This window comes from Leucopleurus acutus (genome assembly GCF_964270905.1).
Source record: "Leucopleurus acutus genome assembly, chromosome: 4".
In the NCBI taxonomy this organism is placed as follows: domain Eukaryota; kingdom Metazoa; phylum Chordata; class Mammalia; order Artiodactyla; family Delphinidae; genus Leucopleurus; species Leucopleurus acutus.
Window position 1 is genome coordinate 109,177,941 of NC_139146.1, and position 23,489 is coordinate 109,201,429.

At 39.9% G+C, this 23,489-nt stretch overlaps 1 protein-coding gene across 1 annotated transcript; it reads left to right on the plus strand.

Moving 5' to 3' along the window:
- Positions 1–20,849: 20,849 nt before the first annotated feature.
- Positions 20,850–22,769, plus strand: LOC309960655 (heterogeneous nuclear ribonucleoprotein K-like; the record flags this gene model as incomplete). The annotated part of the gene is given in 3 exon segments (XM_082837557.1): positions 20,850–21,284; positions 21,286–21,906; positions 21,910–22,769. Coding segments are annotated over 3 exon segments (1,380 nt in total). The 3' UTR covers positions 22,234–22,769.
- Between the last annotated feature and the right edge of the window lie 720 nt (positions 22,770–23,489).

The following is a 23,489-nucleotide window of genomic DNA, read 5'->3' on the forward strand; positions in this document are numbered from 1 at the left end:
TACAGAGTAGTTTGTACCTCTTAATCCCCTACCCCTATCTTTCTCCTCTCCCTACCAGTAACTACTAGTTTGTTCTCAATATGTCAGTCTGTTTCTTCAGGCCAAATGTTTAATAGTCACTCGATTCTTTTCTTTCCAACCTTCCACTCCCAGCAAGTCTTGAAGTTGTATCTTAGTCTCTGCATCTCCACTACCTGCTAGATTAGGCAGTATCACTTCTTGCTCAGATACTACAAATGGCCTCCTAATTGGTCTTTCTGCCTGTACTCTTGTCCCACAATAGTCCATTCTCCACCTGTAGCCAGTGTAATCTCCTATAAACAAAAACCAGATCACAATGCCACCTTTCATCTCTTTTGCTGAAAACCTTTCTGCCGGTTGTCCCCTGTATCGGGGATAAAATCTAGATCTGAACTCCCTACATCTTTGACCTTACTGATTCTCTGCTCTCCTGATACTTACTCTTTCTTGCTGTCCTGGTTTGATTTTTGTTCCTGGGACAGACCAAGCTGGTTATTGCCTCACTGCCTTTGCATTTGGTATTGTCTCTGCCAAGAAAGCTCTGCTCTTGTCACAGCTTCTTTCTTTCCATTTTTTTCTTTTTTTTTCCCTCAAATGTTACTCCTTGGAGAGGCCTCCCATGACCACTCTATTTTTAAATTTTATTTATTTGTAACATCTTTATTGGAGTATAATTGCTTTACAATGGTGTGTTAGTTTCTGCTTTATAACAAAGTGAGTCAGCTATACATATACATATATCCCCATATCTCTTCCCTCTTGCGTTTCCCTCCCTCCCACCCTCCCTATCCCACCCCTCTAGGTGGTCACAAAGCACCGAGCTGATCTCCCTGTGCTATGCGGCTGCTTCCCACTAACTATCTATTTTACATTTGGTAGTGTATATATGTCCATCACAATGTGTTCTTAATATAATTCTGCTGCAGGGATACAATCACCCATAGAAATGGCACAGAAAAGGAGAAAAAAAGAGATGTGTATAATTAGAATGGGTCATTTCTACATCTCACTAAATCACTCCTGAAAAATATTTAGAGCTGATTGCAACTGGAAGAAAATACAAAGAGAACAACAAATTGCCTGATTCTAACACTATGACCCAATTGCTGTGGGTCACTCATACCAGTTTGTTTCATAGCCTACACCTTGTTAGGTATCTGAGACTGCACTGGAAACCAAGGCTACGCACTGAATGAAGTAAAAAAAGGAAGCAGAGGAACTCCAAACAATGAGGGGACTCCCAATAAAAACCTAACTAGAAATTGCCTTAATAAGGAAGCCAGGCATTGATAAGGCAACATGATAAATTACTTTTCCAATATGTAAAGCTTAAAATAAATACATTTTACATTTGGGAATTTTGCCATAGAGATCTTAATAAATTATAATAACAACATTAATTTTCTTTGAAAAATCCCAACATTTTTCTTGAATTTGAAGAATAATCCATCATTTCCTGTTTAAATTAAGAAACATTTAATTGCTTTTTTAATAAAAACAAAGACTTTAGAACTTTGACGTTTTAAAAAATTGTTGAGAAAAATAAGAGGGGAAATTCCCTTCTAAAATTCCCCTAAAAATTTAATTAAAGTAATGCTGTTATTAATGTACAGGTCATTTAAAAACCTTTATATAGTTGATGAATTTTTAAAAAGCCTCACTCTTCTGTAGTTATTGTATATTTTGTACTTATATTGACTTTTGAATCAGGCTCTAGTTTGTCCTAATCATGGGCATAAATGCCACACAACTGCTTTTACAATTTGAACAATGAAAAACATTATATTAATTGAGAAGTAATAAAGTAATGCATTTTCTTTCTCCTCTCTTATCTTCAATATGGACTGTTTTTCAATAGTGTAATGGCCAGTGGAAAGCATTCAGCTTAGTAAGACATTGAAAAATTACTGGAATGTAAGGTTGATCTGACTGGGACATCAGTCACCCCATTGATCACAAGGGTTGATAGAGCTGATCTGGCTGGCTAGGTGGTGTCCCCTTTCTCCCTCACCCCTCCATGAATGTCCTTTCTGCGGCTGCATGCTCCCCTAGGTCAAAGAAGATGACCTTCCCCTACATAGGCAGACCATTCTTTGGTCAAGGGTATATGAGTAGCTGTGCTCCCCTGCTGAAATTACCCAACAAGCTCTCAAGGTGTATTTATAGGAGAACATAGGGCAGTCATGCTTTCAAGACTCCAGACACATCTGAATGAGGCACACATGTAGCAGTCTGCCTTTCTTTTCAAAAAACAGAAAAGGAAAAAGAAAAATTACTTTGTGCCAAGCAGGTGCAGAGATGGTCATAAAAAGATGAATAAGACAATCTATGCCCTCAAGGAACTAAAAATCTTCAACATCTAGATGGACTCCATTCAGTCTTCTCTGCCATAGGAGAAAAGAGATTTCAAAGCACACATACTTTCAAAATTCAGTGACAGAAAGAAACACAGGGCATAGAGGTGTTTAGATAGATTTAAAGAAGTAGAAGGCACAATGTTTTTTTAACAAATGTACTCTTTATTTAAATTAAAAACTTTTTTATAACATTTTTAATAACATTTTTAAAGATTATTTTCCAGTTACAGTTATTACAAAATATTGACTATGTTCCCTGTGTTGTACACTACATCCTTGAGTCTAATTTACCCCCATAGTTTGTACCTCCCATTGCCCCACCTCTATGTTGCCCCTCCCCCCAATGGAAACCACTAATTTTTTCTCTATATCTGTGAGTCTGCTCCTGTTTTGTTATATTCACTAGTTTGTTGTATTTTTTAGATTCCATATATAAGTGATATCATACAGTGCTTATCTTTCTCTGTCTAACTTCTTTCTCTTAACATAATGCCCTTCAAGTCCATCCATGTTACTGCAAATGGCAAAACTTCATTCCTCTTTATGGCTGAGCAGTATTCCATTGTATATTCCATTCATCTGTTGATGGACACTTAGGTTGCTTCCATATCTTGGCAATTTAAATAATGCTTCTATGAACATTGGGGTGCATGTATCTTTTTGAATCAGTGTTTTGGGGTTTGGTTTGTTTTTGGATATATACCCAGCAGCAGGATTGCTGGATCATATGGTAGCTCTATTTTTAGTTTTTTGAGAAACCTCTATACTCTATTACGCAGTGGCTGCACCAATTTATTTTCCCACCAACAATGTACAAGTGTTTCCTTTTCTCCACATCCTCACCAACATGGAGTGGAAGAATTAATATTGTTAAAATGACCATACTACCTAAGGCAGTCTACAGATTCAATACAATCCCTATCAAAATCCCTATCAAAATGGTATTTTCCACATAACCAGAACAATTAATTTTAAAATTTGTATGGAAACACAAAGACCCCAAATAACGAAAGCAATCTTGAGAAAGATGAACAGAACTGGAGGAATCACATGCCCTGACTTCAGACTATACTCCAAAGCTACAGTAATCAAAACAGTATGGTACTAACACAAAAACAGACACATAGATCAGTGGAACAGAATAGAGGGCCCAGAAATAAACCAACACACTTATGGTCAATTAATCTACAACAAAGGAGGCAAGGATATACAATGGAGAAAAGAGAGTCTCTTCAATAAGTGGTGCAAGGAAAACTGGACAGATACATGTAAAAGAATGAAATTAGAACATTCTCTAACACCATATACAAAAATAAACTCAAAATGGAATAAAAACCTAAATGTAAGACCAGATACTATAAAACTCCTAGAGGAAAACATAGGCAGAACACTCTCTGACATAAATTGTAGCAATATATTTTTGATCCACCTCCTAAAGGAAATAAGAGCAAAAATAAACAAATGGGATCTAATTAAACTTAAAAGCTTTTGCACAGCAAAGGAAACTGTCAACAAAACGAAAAGACAGCTTACAGAATGGGAGAAATATTTGCAAATGATATGACTGATAAGTGATTAGTATTCAATATATATAAACAAATGTACTCAGTAAATGAATACAGAATCATTTTTAAATAAATGAAATGAGCAGTAGTCATTAACCCACCCTAAATGGTACTGCTTTTGAAAACTGATAATTGTGTACAAAACATAAAGAAATTCAATGGAATGTGACAGTGATTGCTGTTTTTATAAATATGGCATTTAGCTAATTTGATCTGTATTCCATTCTGTTTCTCCATTCCTTCTCCCCCAACACACAGAATTTTTGATACCATGTAAGACCTCTCTTCAAGTTTTGGAAAAGAACTAATAAAGTAACAGTAATAATAATGTATGAAAACTTCAATTCCATGCAATAACAGCTTATAAGCAATTAAGATCAGTGTACTGAAACGTCAGTATAGTACTGTGTTGGCCAAAAGTTCGTTCGGGCTTTACATAACAGAAAAACCTCAAATGAACTTTTGGGCCAACCCAATAGTTGAATGCTGCTGAAAGTCAGGTTGTAACCTGGATGTTTTTTAAGGCAGTATTGTAACGATGACAATATTTCTAAACAAAAAATTGGAATATTTGATTGGATTCCTGGATAGAATACATGAAATTAAGAATTTTCAACGAAATCATGGACATATGATTATCAAACAAATAACACAATTTTCATTAATGCTGACTCTATATGAGGTGCTCAAAGGTATCATACATAATGACAGACTTAAAAACAATGTTCTAAACTATTAACTATTGTTTTTCTTAGAAGGATGCACAGTTGCTTTCTGTCCCACCCTTAATAACCCTGGCTACTCCATCATACGTTCTAAGCATAGATGCTTGCATAATTTCAGAAAACAAGATATAGTTGAGTTGGTGTTGGTTACAGTCACAATATGCAGCTCCTGGAACATATCCTCTTTGTGCTAAGGGATTCTTCTTGGGGTAAATTCTTGTGACGTCATATAGATCACAGCATTTTGGCAGAACTGGGTTAAACACTTAGGTAACTGTAATTATTGGGTAGTGTCTGCTTATTAGTTAGAATAAAATGTTGATCTGGAATTAATATTAGTATATCTGAACATTTTTCATTTAGGCTATGTATTTTTTTTTTTACTAATTTCCACAGCTACATAGTCTTTGCTTTGACATCTAATATTCTATAGTTTTGCTGCTTTAGTTTTTGTTGGGCCAACAATCCCAGAAATGTAGAGGAATAGTTTCCAAGTTTCTCCTGCATTATAATTTAGTTTTTCTGTTTAAATAAATTTTATTAAGGTGTAATTTATGCTTAATACAATGCACCCATCTTAAGTGTACAGTTTTGAGTTTTGACGAATGTATACACCCTGCAACCACCACTGCAATCAAGACAGAGAATATTTCCATCACCCCCACATTTCCTTCCTCCCCGTTGTAGTCCCTCACCCCTACTCACAGGCAGGTACTGATGTGTTCCTTACTGCTTGTAGACAATTTGCTTGTTTTCAAACTGCATCTGTATAGTCACCACAGTGATCTTACTTAGCCCGTACATTTACTTGGAATGGTTGCAGGTTTCAATGAAGATTTGTCTTCTTATTTAACAAAGGTTTATTGAGCTTCTACCAGGCATCAGACATTTCCCACCAATCCTCTTTCATTGATGACAATAAAAATGGAGATAATATCATAACTAGATTTCATAGGTGAAATTTATATTACTTGTCAATATGCAATGTGAAAGTTAAGAGAAGGGAATATTCTGAGAACATTTCTTTAACTTTCAGTTTGGACAATTGGATTTTTTGTCATGTATTGAGTTTTACTGAGTATAGTTGATACATAATAATCTGCACATGGTTAAAACGTACAATTTAGTAAGTTTTGACATATGTATACCACCATGGAATCATCATCACATTCAAGATAATGACCATGTCTATCACCCTCAGAAGTATCCTTATGTTCCTTTGTAATCCTGCTCCCCATTCTGTCCACATGTGAATCCTAATTGTTTCACATATTCATTAACACTGGGTATGGTTAGTCTGTTTAATTTTAGCCATTCTATTAGGTATATAGTGGTATCTCATTGTGGTTTTAATTTGTATTACCCTAATGATTAATGATATTGAATATGTTTTTGTGATTTTCTGGGGTATATTTTTTGTGATTCTTGGGAAGAGTTTTCCCAATTCTTCAGCACTTTTCTGATAAGACCAATGATGATATAGACAATGTGATTTTTTGATATTATATAGTGAAATGTCTTAACATTTGGAAGATCTGCATAAGTCATTAAGCCAATATTTTCCAAATGACCAATACATAATGTCACAGAATCTTGCACGGGTAAAAGATCCATCCAAAGTTTAAAACAGACCAGATGATTTTATTATATCAGAGTATAAAAACTTCATTGACATGGTTTCAGATTCCACATTGCAACTCATATTTAACCACTGGTTAAATGGTGGCCTCATAGAATGAGTTTGAGAGTGTTCCTCCCTCTGCTATATTTTGGAAGAATTTGAGAAGGATAGGTGTTAGCTCTTCTCTAAATGTTTGATAGAATTTGCCTGTGAAGCTATCTGGTCTAGGCTTTTGTTTGTTGGAAGATTTTGAATCACAGTTTCAACTTCAGTGCTTGTGATTGGTCTGTTTATATTTTCTATTTCTTCCTGGTTAAGTCTTGGAAGGTGGTGCATTTCTAAGAATTTGTCCATTTCTTCCAGGTCAGCTTTTAGTTTTATTGATCTTTGCTATTGTTTCCTTCATTTCTTTTTCATTTATCTCTGATCTGGCCTTTATGACTTCTTTCCTTCTGCTAACTTTGAGGGTTTTTCTTTTCTTCTTTCTCTAATTGCTTTAGGTGTAAGGTTAGGTTGTTTAGTTGAGATTTTTCTTGTTTCTTGATGTAGGACTCTATTGCTATAAACTTCCCTCTTAGAACTGCTTTTGCTGCTTCCATTTGGTTTTGGGTCACTGTGTTTTCATTGTCATTTGTCTCTAGTATTTTTTGATTTCCTCTTTGATTTCTTCAGTGATCTCTTGGTTATTTAGTACTGTATTGTTTAGCCTCCATGTGTTTGTATTTTTTACAGTTTTTTTTCCCCCTGTAATTGATATCTAGTCTCAGAGTGTTGTGGTTGGAAAAGATACTTGATACAATTCTGAATTTTCTTAAATTTACCAAGGCTTGATTTGTGACCCAAGATATGATCTATCCTGGAATATGTTCCATGAGCACTTGAGAAGAAAGTGTATTCTGTTGTTTTTGGATGGAATATAAATATCAATTATAAATATCAATTAAGTCCATCTTGTTTAATGTGTCATTTAAAGCTTGTGTTTCCTTATTTATTTTCATTTTGGATGATCTTTCCATTGGTAAACATGGGGTGTTATAGTCCCCTACTATTTTGTGTACTGTCGATTTCCCCTTTTATGGCTGTTAGCATTTGCCTTATGAATTGAGGCACTCCTATGTTGGGTGCATAAATATTTACAATTGTTATATCTTCTTGGATTAATCCCTTGATCATTATGTAGTCTCCTTCTTTGTCTCTTGTAGTAGTCTTTATTTTAAAGTCCATTTTTTCTGATGAGAGTTTGTCTGATGAGAATGAGAGTTGCTACTCCAGCTTTCTTTTGATTTCCATTTGCATGGAATATCTTATTCCATTCCCTCACTTTCAGTCTGTATGTGACCCTAGGTCTGAAGTGGGTCTCTTGCAGACAGCATATATACGAGTCTTGTTTTTGGATCCATTCAGCCAGTCTATATCTTTTGTTTGGAGTATTTAATCCATTTACCTTTAAGGTAGTTATCAATATGTAGGTTCCTATTACCATTTTCTCAATTGTTTTGGGTTTATTATTGTAGGTCTTTTCCTTCTGTTGTGTTTCCTGCCTAGAAAAGTTCCTTTAGCATTTGTTGTAAAGCTCGTTTGATGGTGCTGAATGCTCTTAGCTTTTGCTTGCCTGTAAAGGTTTTAATTTCTCCGTCAAATCTGAATGAGATCCTTGCTGGGTAGAGTAATCTTGGTTGTAGCTATTTCCCTTTCATCTCTTTAAATATGTCTGCCACTCCCTTCTGGCTTGCAGAGTTTCTGCTGAAAGATTAGTTGTTAACCTTATGGGATTCCCTTGTATGATATTTGTTGCTTTTCCCTTGCTGCTTTTAATATTTCTTCTTTGTATTTAATTTTTGATAGTTTGATTAATGTGTGTCTTGGCGTGTTTCTCCTTGGATTTATCCTGTATGGGACTCTCTGCTCTTCGTGGACTTGATTGACTATTTCCTTTCCCATATTTAGGAAGTTTTCAACTATCATCTCTTCAAATATTTTCTCAGTCCCTTTCTTTTTCTCTTCTTCTCTGGGACTCCTATAATTCGAATGTTGGTGTTTTTAATGTTGTCCCAGAAGTCTCTTAGACCGTCCTCAATTCTTTTCATTCTTTTCTTCTTTATTCTGCTCTGCGGTAGTTATTTCCACTATTTTATCTTCTAGGTCACTTACCTGTGCTTCTGCCTCAGTTATTCTTCTATTGATTCCTTCTAGAGAATTTTAAATTTCATTTATTGTGTTGTTCGTCATTGTTTGTTTGCTCTTTAGTTCTTCTAGGTCCTTGTTAAACATTCCTTGCATTTTCTCCACTGTATTTCCAAGATTTTGGATCATCTTTACTATCATTACTGTGAATTCTTTTTCAGGTAGACTGCCTATTTCCAATTCATTTGTTTGGTCTGGTGGGTTTTTACCTTGCTCCTTCATCTGCTGTGTATTTCTGTGTCTTCTCATTTTGCGTAACTTACTGTGTTTGGGGTCTCCTTTTCACAGGTTGAAAGTTCGTGGTTCTCATTGTTTTTTGTTTCTGCCCCCAGGGGCTGAGGTTTGTTCAGTGAGTTGTGTAGGCTTCCTGGTGGAGGGGACTGATACCTGTGTTCTAATGGATGAGTCTGTATCTTGTCTGTCTGGTGGGCAGGACCGTGTCTGGTTGTGTGTCTGTGAACTTATTATGATTTTAGGCAGCCTCTCTGCTAAGGGGTGGGGTTGTGTTCCTGTCTTGCTAGTTGTTTGGCATGGGGTGTTCAGCACTGGAGCCTGCTGGTCGTTGAGTGGAGCTGGGTCTTAGCTTTGAGATGGTGATCTCTGGGAGAGCTTTTGCTGATTGGTATTATGAGGGGTCAGAAGGTCTCTGGTGTACCAGTGTCCTGAACTCAGCTCTCCCACCTTAGCGGCTCTGGCCTGACACCTGGCCCTAACACCAAGATCCTGTCAGCTCCATGGCTGGGTCATCCTGGAGAAGATAGACTGAAGCCAGGAGAAAGCTAGAGGATTGGAGACCTGTCAGAAGGCTTGTTTGATGAAATCAGGCAAAGGATGGTGAGTTTCTGTACCCATTCTCTACTCGCGAAGGGGAAAGTGGTGCCTAAGGATCCGAGTACATGCTTCCACCTTATTACTTCTTTTAAATTGAGTTAAATGTTCTGGCCATTTCCCAGTTTGGCAGAAAGAACAGAGGCACTGTGATCAGATGTGACTTTAATTCTGGTCCTGCTTCATACTGGGTTTGTGCCTTGGGCAGCTAAACTCTTGGAGCCCTAGTTTCCTCATCTGTGACATGAGAACCTTGATAGAGACCTCAGATGCAGTCATATTATATAAGGAGAGGTAAGTGAAGCACCATTTGTCTTTCACATAATAGTTGCTCAATTAATAGGAGCTGTTATTGCTATTTACGGAGGTGTAAACAGGAGAGGGCAAAGATCTCAAAAGTGATGCTTCCAAGACTGAAGTTCTGAGTTATAACGGAAGGACGGAGCTACATGAAAAATGAAAGTAGACTGTGACCAATGAAAAAAACTTTAATTTGAAGTTTTTTGTTTTCTAATGTGACTCAAGTATCCATTTTAATACTTTCCGAAAGCATAGACATATATGTCTATATGTATATGTATGTATATATCTATATCTATACCTATATCTAGTGACAAACTTAGGCTGAAGGCAACAGAAATTAATCTGGGACAAGGAAAGAGTAGGAAGAGTGGTGAGAACCTAAGCCACAGATTGCTAGATAGACAGATGGAGAGGTAACTATGAGAGAAGTCAGGTAGAAAGGACAGGGGGTCTCCATGAACTCAAAAGCTGAAGACCTTGCAATGTCATTCAGCCCGAGACCTATGTTTTGCAACTGTGGTTGTGCCACTGTTTGCCCAGCTCCTTTTACTTGACACCTCTTTTTAGGTTATTAATTTAAGGTTGATTTCTTTTTGTGAAATGTCATGAATATGTTGGAGGCAACACACACAGGCAGAAGTAGGTTTGACTCTTAGCTCTGCCAACTTGAGCAAACTAATTAGTGCAACCTCTATTATTGAGTCCCTATCATGTCCCTGGTATTGCACTAATTTCTGATGATATGATGGTGAACAAAGGCGCCTGTTAATCCCTGCTCTCATGGACTTCAGAGTATCAAGTGGGAGACAGACATTATTTTAAAATGACACTAATGAATGTATAATTACACTCTTAGATAAGTTCTAAACTGTATCATAATTTAAAGGAGGTTGGGGGAAGAGTATTATATTTAGACGGAACAGCATGTGCAAAAGATCTGGAGCAGGGAAAATTAAAAGACAGAAAAACCAAAGGTAGATGGAGTGAAGACAGTCAAGGAGAATGCAGAAGCCTCAGTTTCCTTGTCTATAAACTGGAGCTAATACCATAGAGGGCTATCTTATGGATTAGTGAGAGCCTAAGATAATGCCCAACCAATAGTGGCTACTAGTTAGATGGTGGCTACAATTATTATAACATAATTGCTGCAGAGATGAAGACATTTCTTGAATCACGTAAGTCAAATCAACCTTGTCTTTAACATTTATTTGTGCTTGACCTTTGTGATGGGCTACTGGCAGACAAATGTGTCTCAGTCCCTGCATTGCCCAGCAGACCTGTAGTTTAGGGAGAAAGTGGGGTGTTTCCTTTTGGTCTTGGACTATGTAAGATGCCTGTCAGTGAGAAGAGGAATGTCTAAAAGGCATGGTTGAAAGGAAGGAGGGAAGAGGTCAAAGAAGCTCGATGTTCTAAATCTTTTTTCCCCAGACATGTCTGGAAATGTGACATTCCGTTCCCCTAATCTGTCATTTTCTATCCTACAGGCAAAGGTTCCAATCTCCCAACATGTTCCTGCAAGCAAAGTTCTGAACAAGGAAACAACTGTAGAAAATCTCTTTTAGCAGTAAGAGTGGAATTGAATTGTAGAATTAGGAAGACTCACCCATCCAGCCTTTTAAATGGACCCCAGGACGAGAGCCCCTATAGCCCAGAGCCTGTAGCACGAATAACATGGATCCAAATCCCATCTTCACTCTTGACTTCTGTGTGTCCCTTTTTCCCTATCTGTAGGATAGGGATAATGATGAAAACAGTAATATCTACTTCATATGGGTGTTGTGAGGATTAAATGAGTAAGCAGAGTGAATGTGCAAAGGCTTTAGAACAGTTCCTGGCACAGAGTAAGCATATGTGTAAGTGTTAGCTATTATTTTAATGCCTGAAGAAGTTGCCAGTTTTGCCCCTCCCCCCTTCCAACATATACACATGCACACCTATGTACGTATATAAATATGAATAAACACACCCACATAAGGTTTTCCTGATCTTGGTATCAAGATGTGTATAAATGTCTTAGGGTGTTGTATATAATTGAAAAAGCTTTGAATTTAATGAGTTTTCAAATGCTGCAGCTATTAAGGGCAATAGACAAAGGGAAGAAGTTGGATTTTTTTTGGCGGCGTCATGCAGCATGTAGGATCTTAGTTCCCCAACCAGGGATCAAACCCGCACCTCCTGTATTGGAAGGGCGGAGGCTTAACCACTGGACCGCCAGGGAAGTCCCCCGGAAGAATGTTTTAATTTCGACAGCATCTTTCTAGGGACTAGTGTTGTTTTTTGTTTTTGTTTTTTGCGGTACGCGGGCCTCTCACTGTTGTGGCCTCTCCCGTTGCGGAGCTCAGGCTCCGGACGCGCAGGCTTAGCGGCCATGGCTCACGGGCCCAGCCGCTCCGCGGCACGTGGGATCGTCCCGGACCGGGGCACGAACCTGTGTTCCCTGAATCGGCAGGCGGACTCTCAACCACTGCGCCACCAGGGAAGCCCCGTAGTGTTGTTTCTTAATAGTCAGTGCATGAGGGAGAAAGAAGAGTGGGAGAGTTATTTGGGGAGCAGCTCTTCCTACTCCTCCAAATTTCACGTGTGACCATCAATCCACATCGATCTTCCCGGAGGCCCCATCCCCGGACACCCACCCCAGCATAATTAAAGCCTGGGGAAAAGATAAAGAGCTAGAGAGCAGGAATGGGGGTTGAGAACCCATTGCATCATTTTGCACACAGTTTAGCTTCCTGCATCCAGACCAAGGTCCCATGGCCACCTTTGCTTGCAGAAGGCTGAGCTCTTGTAGGCTGGGACTCAAGATGTATCCCCAGGCTTTGAGTGAACAAAAAGGGATTGGGTAACCCATCAGCACCTCTCTAACTCCACATCAGCTGTCATCAGAAGCAGTAGGTTGGCTTTCCTAACTTCAGGCTCCTATTGGTACAGCTTCCTGGAACCTGAACCTCAGAGGCTCACATTTCCATTGCAATGTTATAGCCAGAGGGTGCCCTTGTTCCTGCCAATCTCTTACTTTGAGTCTGGTTTCTTTGCCATTCTTTATAAAGCTGGAGAGCTTGAGGCTGCAGACACCGGTGCTCAGTGATACTGAAGCTGCACTTGCAGGACACACATTACCAGTTTTCCTTTCTACACATGTTGCTATCTGACCTATGTGTGCATTGTTACACTGCAGACTTCAACACATTTTCTTTGCTGCCACTGAGAGTTGCTGTGTTCCTAACTCTCTTTGCTCTAATCATTTGTCTTAACCCAGAAACCTCTGTAAGGAGAGGTGAACACTCGTGAGGGTGAAATGTGGCTCAACCTGGGGTAAGTATAACCTCATATTTCACTACCATTTGTTCTCTACCGACACAGCACGAGGACTCGGCCCTGGCAATATCCCTCCTTAGGGCTTCTAGCTTTCTCTAGGGATCACTACTCAGTTCTCCATTTTCTTCAACTTGACCCCTATGTACAACCATTTGAGGCCACTCCACTTCCACTGCTGCTGGGTTTCTTTGTGAAGCGTCGGATGCCCAAGCCTGAGTATTTTATCCTGAGGTTTCCAACACTGTCACTGGGGAAGGGCCAAAGTGGTACATATGTCAGCAGATACACAAGAGACGTTCCTGCTCTCGGCCACACTGGCACCAGACCCCAATTGTACTGTTCACGTCCAAAGCCTCATAGAGTCCGCCTATGAAGGCGGTCCTTCAGCTGCCACCAGCAGGCTTACTCTTCATGGCCTCAGTCACAAATCTAAGGAATAAAATAGAGATTTCTGGCTTCTGATCTAGCATGTAAGGAGCTTGGAAGTCACCACTCTGTCCTAACAAATAAAATGCTGAACAGACTGAAAATGCAACATCTCTTCTTAGATCTGTGAGAGAAGTGAGGTCATGATCAAACAACTTCCCCTAAATTGATTAGACCAACAGGCATGTACAGAGAATCACAACTTGCTGGAACAGAAACCCACAAGCAGAAATCTCCACGGGAACTGGTGCTGGGGTAGGAAAACCTGGACTGATCAGTTTATTATAAAAAATTTCAAATATACAGAAAAGTAGAAAGACTTTTACAGTGAATACTATATACTCACTCTATGGATTCAACAATGAACACTTTCCTATACTTGTTTTTTGAAATTATATATGTATCCATCCTTCCGTCTATCCATTTTACGTCATCGTCTTATGTTTTGATCCATTTTAAATAAATTATAGAAATCAGTTTGTTTACCCCCAGACACCGTTGTGTGCATATCATTAACATTATTAGCTAGAGTTCAATATAGCTGTATAAACCAAAATTGTTCCTTCTTTTTAGGTATAATGAAATGCACAAATCTTAAATGTTCCATTCGATGACCTTTGACAAATGTATCCACCAATGCAACCCAACCCTCTTTTTTCTAGCCATGCTGGCCTCTGGATCTTCCTCAGGGTGCTTGCAATTGCTGTGTCCTCTACCTGACATCCATCCCTCCCAGAGAAGACATGCACATGGCTTATCTTGAGTTTATGCTGAATTGTCACCTTCATAGAGATCCCCCACTTAAAACTGCATGCCTACCCCCACTTTGGCACCACCCGTCCCCCTTCCCTGCTTTAGTTCCTCCATAGAACTTATTTTTAAAGTTAGTTTATTTATTTATTTATTTATTTATTGAGGTATAGTTGATTTACTATATGTTAGTTTCAGGTATACAGCAAAGTGATTCAAATATATATGTATATAGATATGTATGTGTATATTTTCAGATCCTTTTCCATGGGTTATTACAAGATATTGAATATAGTTCCCTGTGCTGTACAGTAGGTCCTTGTTGTTTATCTATTTTATATATAGTAATATGTATCTGTTAATTCCAAACTCCTCACTTATCCCTCTCCCCACTTTCCCCTTTGGTAACCGTAGGTTTGTTTTCTGTGTCTGTGAGTCTGTTTCTGTTTTGTAAATAAATCCATTTGTATCATATTTTAGATTCCACATATAAGAGATATCATATGATAATTGTCTTTCTCTGTATGACTTACTTAGTGTGATAATCACTAGGTCCATCCATGTTGCTGCACGTGGCATTATTTCATGCTTTTTATGACTGTAATATTCCGTTGTATATATGTGCCACATCTTCTTTATCCATTCATCTGCTGATGGACACTTAGGTTGCTTCCATGTCTTGGTGACTGTGAATAGTGCTGTGATGAGCAGTGAGGACTCCACAGCGCTTACTGCTCTCCACTTTTGCCATTGTGTACTGTTCATCTCCTTTCACTTGACTATAAACTCCATGAGGACAGAGCTTTTCATCTCTTCAGTTCCCTACTATAATCTGAGTGGTACAATTGTGCCTGGAATACAGTAGACACTAAAAATTATTTGTTGATTGATAAAATTAACAGATGAATTAATATGCCAATATTAATACTTATTTAAGGGTCTGTGAGATTTTCCAAGAGGGTCGTCTTGCTAAACACTGCTTGATCCGTGAAGGAATAGCGTGACCTTGCAGCCACTGCGCATGGAGGCCACTGCATATGTGGGTCAACAGGGGCCCAGGGTTCAGCTGGGGAATCAGGTAGGGACTCAGGTGCCCCAGGTTCGGCTGGCCCTGGGGGCAATGCATACAGACAGAGCACTGGTTCGCAAAACTTAGTATGCATCAGAATCACCTGAGGATTTATTAGAACTTACACTCCTGGGTGCCCGTCCCAGAGTTTCTGATTCAGTCAGTCCTTGGTGAAATCCAAGAACTTGCATTTTTTAACAAGTTCCCAAGTGATGCTCTGCTGCTGGTCAGGGATCAGCCTTTGGAATACAGTAGAGCATTGACCACTGTTTGCTGCTTCTCTTTTTCAAGGCTGTGTACAAACCCCTCCTCCATCATCCCTGCTGGACCCTGTGCTCCCTCTGCTTCGCATCCAGGGCTCCTGCTTGTGGCTGAGCAAGGGAGGTACTAGAAGCAATGGGCAGGAGAAAGCCCAAGTCTCACTCTTCCCTGACTGTGCTCTGCTTCTGCAGCTGTGAGGCCTGACATTTTCCATCCCTTACAAGTGGTGATGACTCCATAGACATATTTGCATCAAAGAAATGAGTTAGTTAATTGATTAATTCCTCAGATGAATATGGGGGGGGGGGCGGAATTGAGACCAGAAGTAGATTAAGCCAGTGGTCCTGAAACTTCAATTACACATGGGATGTTTATTAAAAAGGCAGATTTCCCATGACCACCACCAGCAACTCAGAGGAGTGCTAAAGTATTAGGTCTAAGGTAGTTTAAGAAATAACAATTTAAATAAACACCCAGATGATCCAACTATGGCTAATCAGTGGACCCACTCTAAAAAATACTGGATTAATTACTTTGCCCAAGTTCACCCCAATAATAGCATACGTGGAATAGAACTGTGTCTAATTCATTGAAATGTGTTCTTAAGAACCTACTGTGTGCAAGCAGTGTTCTAGGCTGTGAAGAGGCAATGGTTCCAAGATAGATTGGATCACCCATGCCCTTCCAACTAGAACATTCTGCCTCTTTCTGAGTCTGGTGAAGATTTCTTGAGATGAATTATGCTTTATTGTACTTCAATTTAGCCACTGTGATTTAAGAAAATGACAATTATGGACACGAATTATAGGCATCAATTTAAAAATGTAGTAGCAAATAGAGAACAGTTTCTCTAAGGCAATTCAATTAAATACCATATAAATCCATATCATATGACACAACTTAATCTAATGCAATTCAATGCAATACATTACGCTACAATACAGCAAAAAATGCATTGCAATACAATGCGGTATCTCACTGCAGCTGCAGTGCAGTGGCCTTAGCGGCAACCTCATCTCAGGTCTTAGGCTGTGGCGTCCTCTAGTGGCAGAGACTGAGACGCTTTTTTTTTTTTTTTTTGTGGAGGCTACAGATGCACTTCCCATTAAATGAAAAAACTGTCAACAAATATCTGTTAGAATGGAAAGGAGCTGAGCTCCAGCTGCCTGCTTTTTATATAACAGAGGTCACAGATTCAGAGACTTATCTGAGCTGTCACCTGAGCTAGTAATAAAGTAACTAATTATCCTATCCATACTACTATTGTTTTCACAGTATTTTTTTTCACTTGTGACACATAAAGGAGGAATAGTAATCAGCCTTTTCTCCAGCCTGAAGATAGGAGCCTGGAGTGGCAATATAGGATGGTTAGAAACTCTATAAAGGAATAACACAATAGAAATATAGAAATAAAATATATAATGGAATATCATAGAAATAGAAAAAAATCTGTATCCTTTAATATGGAGTCATCTTCCTTCATGGTTGGAGGTTAGCTGCTCTTATGCTGTTTGGGGATAGCAAGGAGAATGTTAATGGTTAAAAATACCTTATTTTGCAAAATGTCTTTTGCAAAATGTAAAAACTGTGTATTTACAGTTCATTAAATTCATATTTACTGAGCACCTACTATGCTTCAGCTCAAACAAAACACACACACACATACCCCTAAGCAATTTCATCTGCATAGTAGGCTCCTTTTCCTCCCTCACACATTTGCTGAGGATGACAAGAGCTTCCTTAGTGCCAGGCACTCTGTTAAGTACCAGTGGAGCTCATGGTCATGGGCTGACTCCTTCATCTCCTCTGTGGAACATGGGACTCTGACTGAATATGATGTTATGTAGCCTCCCATACCAGTGGATCAAACTCAGGTGATCTACTTAGGTGCCACTTGGCACTCTCTTGCCCAGTTTTGATGGCAAATAGACCAGTATAGTAATCCTGCCTTGAGAAGATCACGGTGATCAGGGCTTTAGGCTCTTTGAGGACGAATTTCCAAATCATGTCACCAGGAAGCCTCTGAGACAAGCAGAGGAGCCAGCTAAAGAGAAAGGAAATCTACAATGGATAATGGAGGAGGGAGACCATATCAGTTGCAGTGGTTGGGACCATAGTTCTTCCCATTTCATTTCCTCACCCAAGCTTCCCTTAGGAAGAGAGATCCCCAGAATCCTAGAAAAGCTGCTCCCTGTATGTATGTGAGGAAGTAGATCCAGGCAGTGCTAGGGGTGGACTGCAGTGGATGTGCGCTGTGCCCTAGGTTCTCCTTCATCACCTTAGCTACTGGAATAGGGAAGAACAAATCTGATTCCAGATTAGATCTGTTTCTTTGCTTTCTGTCACTTTTGTTACAAGTTACTCACTAAAAGGATGTTGACTATAGTTATAAACATACATAATGGCCTGTCTCAGGGAACCCTGCCCCTCTGCCTGAATGTTAAACTAAAATACCTTTGTTCAGCTCACAAGGAACATCCTGACCCAGCTCACCTGTGAATGGCTACAGGAAAGAAGAAATTAACACATCCCCTCCCTGAGTCTGGCGAAACCAGGAGACATTTGCAAAACTTATGGCCTTTTTTTTACTTTACCTCCTCACCAACCCGCTCTCTGTTCTATAAAAGAAACTAGCATCCAGACCCTGGGAAGATGGTTCTCTAGGACTCTAGTCTGCCATCTTCTCGGACGCCCGGCTTTCCGAATAAAGTCGCTATACCTTGCCCCAACACCTCACCTCCCGATTTATCAGCCTGTCGTGGGGCGAGCAGAATGAGCTTGGACTCAGTAACACTACTGGAATACTGTGAGCAGATGACCTTCAGCTCAGATCCTTCGGAAATTGCCTCAGTTGCTGAGGTGAACTGCCGAGGTGAGCTGACCTCACCTAAGGTCATAGCCTTCTGGGCCCTATACCCATATCCGATGACTGATAAGGTGGAGATAAAAGACCCATTGGACTCAAAAGCAGGACAACTTTGACGGGCCGTAGCACCTCCAGTAATGATCAGTTAAATTATGCCTTAGTAGATAATCTAGGAGACTTCGATGCAAATTTATTGTTTCTCCTATTGTTTGAAATTAGGATGCTATTAAATTGTAATTAGGGACTTCCCTCGTGGCGCAGTGGTTAAGAATCCGCCTGCCAATGTAGGGGACAGGGGTTTGAGCCCTGGTCTGGGAGATCCCACGTGCCACGGAGTAACTAAGCCCGTGCGCTTCTACAGCCCTAGAGGCACAACGACTGAGCCTGCGTGCTGCAGCTACTGAAGCCCGCATGCCCAGAGCCCGTGCTCTGCAAAAAGAGAAGCCACCACAATGAGAAGCCCGCGCACTGCAACGAAGAGTAGCCCCCGCTCGCAGCAGCTAGAGCAAGCCCGTGTGCAGCAACAAAGACCCAACGCAGCCAAAAATAAATAAATTAATTAAAAAAAAAAAGAGTACTGCCTTTGACAGCACCTTTTTTAAAAAAGAAAAACAACTGTAATTACCACTAGTAATTTGATGGTAACATCTTAAGCATGTAATTTTTCTATTTTTAAAGAATATTTACAAAGAATAAAGCCTCATGATCAGTGTTACTAACTCAAAACACATATATATTTTTATACCTCCTGACGTCTATGGCCTAATCACTTTTCAAAAGGGTCGGGCAGGTTTGTTGTGACATACATCAAAATATGTTTCTGTATAGCCCGTGCTTTGTAAATATTTCCAGATCAGTATTTGTGGACTCTTAAAAATTCTGCCCAGTTCTTCTTGACATAAAGAAAATTTATTTAGCTAATTTTGAAACTTCGCATTGACAAAGTTTAAAAAATTTATCTGAATTTGAATGATGAAGATGAGAAATTTTATCAGCTTGTCTAATGAAAGTGGCTGTCAACTTGATAAAACAATTTTCTCCTCACTCACACTATAACTTTACAAATCTCTTTCTCAGTCTTTTTGGACCTGTTTCTTTGTTGATTAGGAAGAATTGTTTTATATAATTTGATGCTGAAAATCTCGTACGGTTTTGAGAAAGAGAAAAGCTGTCCCCAACCTCCAGGGCCTGGGCTGGTACTCCCAGCAAGATCTTCACGTTCTTTTTTTGAAATAAACAATTTCACAGAACACTGACATCAGACAAGCTGCTCTGTGACCCTGATGGATCAAGACACAAACAAGGCCACTTCCTAACCACAGCTGAACACAGAGTAAATCATGAATGTGGGCTAAGCCACAAAAATGATCAAACATCTGGCTGTGCAGGCTGATCAGCACGCCAGCTGCTTCTTTACTCGTTACAGTTTTAGCCTCGGTCTTGATATCCCTTTGTCTAGGTAAGATTTAATAAGAGACCCAACCATAGAATTGCCCCACTTTCTGACAATATTCAGTCCAGAGCGAAGCCCTGTCTCCTAACCCTCCCCCCAAATCACCTAATGCAAGTCCAAGTTTAAAAAGAAGTTCTTCTGCATGAATGCCATTTTCATGAGATACACCCTCCCCAAGGTGTGATTTCTCCCTCACACAACGAGCAGCACACACTGCTTGTTCAAACACGGTGGTGTCCCAGTGGAGGGTGTGACACCTCCTTTACTTCACCTATTAGTAATTTCAACTTAACTTGGCTAGAACATTGCAGGTAAACTCGATGTATCCTAATCTAGCTTTCCAGGTTCACATCTCTAATTTACACAGTATTTTCTCTCCAGATTTCCTCAATTTTTCAGTATTCTTTTCTTTAGACATGTAATAGGTCAACAATAATTTTGTTAAATGCTTGGCAATCTTCCTCCTTTCCAAGTATTTTAATAAATGTGATATTTATTTATTTACTTATCATAGAAACATAGAAATGCTTATGGAAAGATGACAATCCAGTTTCTGTTTGGCTGGTGCATGTGTTGCCATTTGCTTGTAAGGCATTTTGAAACTCTGAGGTTTCCTCTGAGTCAACTCCCTGCAGGTGAATAAGTAGAAAGGCCTGTGTCAGGGTACTGACATGGGGAAGCCAAAATTCCCAACTGTCAATAAGTGAGGTCAGTGGAGAGACTGAGTAATCCTCCATCTATGTAATTCTTTGAATTCCTAGAGGAAAAGTTCATAGAGGAAACGGTTTTGAACAAAATGAGAAAAAATCCTTTCGGTCATGTTTTATTTCTCAACATCATTTCCTGTTCTTAGACTAAAAGGTACCTATGACGGATAACATTTGCTCCAAATTCTCAGAAAATAAAGCTTGTTTTCCTCGGCAGGTGTCATTATCCTCTGTTTCTCTGCTGCATCAACCGCAACGTCTTGCCCACTTCCCGCTTATTTGCGGCCTACAAGCTACTGCAGCACTAGGGTGTCAGTTGGTCCCGCCCAGAACACTTCAGTTCTGCCCTGCAAGGATATATTTAATAACTGATTGGTGTGTCCCTTTAATACAAGAAAATGGAAACTGAACGGCCAGAGGAAGCCTTTCCCAACACCGAAACCAGTGGCGAACTTGGTAAACACCCTGCTGAAGATATGGAAGAGGAACAAGCTTTTAAAAGATCTAGAAACACTGATGAGGTGGTTGAATTACGCATTCTGTTTCAGAGCAGGAATGCTGGGGCAGTGGTTGGAAGAGGAGGCAAGAATATTAAGGCTCTCCATACAGACTGCAATGCCCGTGTTTCAGTCCCAGACAGCAGTGGCCCCGAGCACATACTGAGTATCAGTGCTGATACTGAAACAGTTAGAGAAATTCTGAAGAAAATCATCCCTACCTTGGAAGAGGGCCTGCAGTTGCCATCACCCACTGCAATCAGCCAGCTCCTGCTCGAATCTGATGCTGTGGAATGCTTAAATTACCAACACTATAAAGGACGCAACTTTGACTGCCGAGTTGAGACTGTTGATTCATCAGAGTCTGGCTGGAGGAATTATTGGCATCAGAGGTGCTAAAATCAAAGAACTTCGAGAGACCACTCAGACAACAATCAAGCTTTTCCAGGAATGTTGTCCTCAATCCACTGACAGAGTAGTTCTTACCGGAGGAAAACCTTTTAAGGTTGTAGAGTGCATAAAGGTCATCCTTGAGCTTATATCAGAGTCTCCCATCAAAGGACGTGCTCAGCCGTATGATCCCAATTTTTACGATAAAACCTATGATTATGGTGGTTTTACAATGTTTGATGACTGCCGTGGACGTCCCTTGGGATTTCCCATGCGGGCAAGAGGTAGTTTTGACAGAATGCCTCCAGGTCGGGGTGGGCGTCCCATGCCTCCATCCAGAAGGGATTATGATAATATGAGCCCTCGTAGAGGACCTCCTCCTGGACGAGGGGGCTGGGGTGGTGGCAGAGCTCGGAATCTTCTTCTTCCTCCACCACCACCCCTTAGAGGAGGAGAGCTAATGACCTATGACAGAAGAGGGAGACCTGGAGACCATTATGATGGCATGGTTGGTTTCAGTGCTGATGAAACCTGGGACTCTGCAGTAGATACATGGAGCCCATCAGAGTGACAGATGGCTCATGAACCACAGGGTGGCTCTGGACATGATTATCCCTATGCAGGGGGTCGTGGCTCATATGGTGATCTTGGTGGACCTATTATTACTACACAAGTAACTATTCCTAAATATTTGGCTGGATCAATTATTGGCAAATGTGGTCAGCGGATTAAACAAACCCGTCATGAGTCAGGAGCTTCGATCGAAACTGATGAGCCTTTAGAAGGGTCCGAAGATCGGATCATTACCATTACAGGAACACAGGACCAGATACAGAATGCACAGTATTTGCTGCAGAACAGTGTGAAGAAGTATGCAGATGTTGAAGGATTCTAATGCAAGATAGTTTTTTCTTTTTTATAGTGTGAAGCAGTATTCTGGAAAGTTTCTCTAAGACTAGTGAAGAACTGAAGGAGTTCTGCATCTTTTTTTTTTTTTTTAATCTGCTTCTGTTTAAAAAGCCAACATTCCTCTGTTTCATAGGTGTTCTGTGTTTGAGGTGTAGGGAAATCTTTGCAGTTCACCAGGTGAACTGTTTGAGTTCCTTACAAATAGGGTTGGGGGTTGGGGGAGGGTGTGCAAAATGAACAATGAAATTTTGAAACAGCAGCAGAGTGAGTGAATTTTAATTTCTGTTCATTGTTGGTGGTTTAAAAAAAATCCCCCCATGTAATTATTGTGAACACTTTGCTTTGTGGCCACTGTAACATTTGGGGGAGTGGGACAGGGAGGAAAAGTAACAATAGTCCATATGTCCCTGGCATCTATTCAGAGCAGTGTGCAGAACGTAATGCTCTTTTGTAAGAAACGTTTTATGATTTTCAAAATAAATTTAGTGAACCTGTTTTTGGTGGTCATTTTTTTAAGACTTTTTTTTTAACATCTTTATTGGAGTATAATTGCTTTATAATGGTGTGTTAGTTTCTGCTTTATAACAAAGTGTGTCAGCTATACATATACATATATCCCCATATCCCCTCCCTCTTGCGTCTCCCTCCCTCCCACCCTCCCTATCCCACCCCTCTAGGTGGTCACAAAGCACCAAGCTGATCTCCCTGTGCTATGTGGCTGCTTCCCACTAGCTATCTATTTTACATTTGGTAGTGTATATATGTCCATGCCACTCTCTCACCTCGTCCCAGCTTACCCTTCCCCCTCCCCTTGTCTTCAAGCCCATTTTCTATGTCTGCGTCTTTATTCCTGTCCTGCCCCTAGGTTCTTCAGAACCATTATTTTTAGATGCCGTATATGTGTGTTAGCATACGGTATTTGTTTTCTTCTTTCTGACTTACTTCACTCTGTATGACAGACTCTAGGTCCATCCACCTCACTACAAATAATTTCGTTTCTTTTTATGGCTGAGTAGTATTCCATTGTATATATTACCACATCTTCTTTATCCATTCATCTGTGAGACGGTCATTTTTAAAATGGCTGAATTCCCCCCAAACTGCCCCCAAACTAAACACTAAGTTTAATTTTCAGTCCTCTGTTGGATATAAATAAATGCATCTCTTCTTGGGCTTAGGCAAAATATCTTGACACATTCAAGGCAAAATATCTTGACACATTCAAGATATTCAAGAAATCAC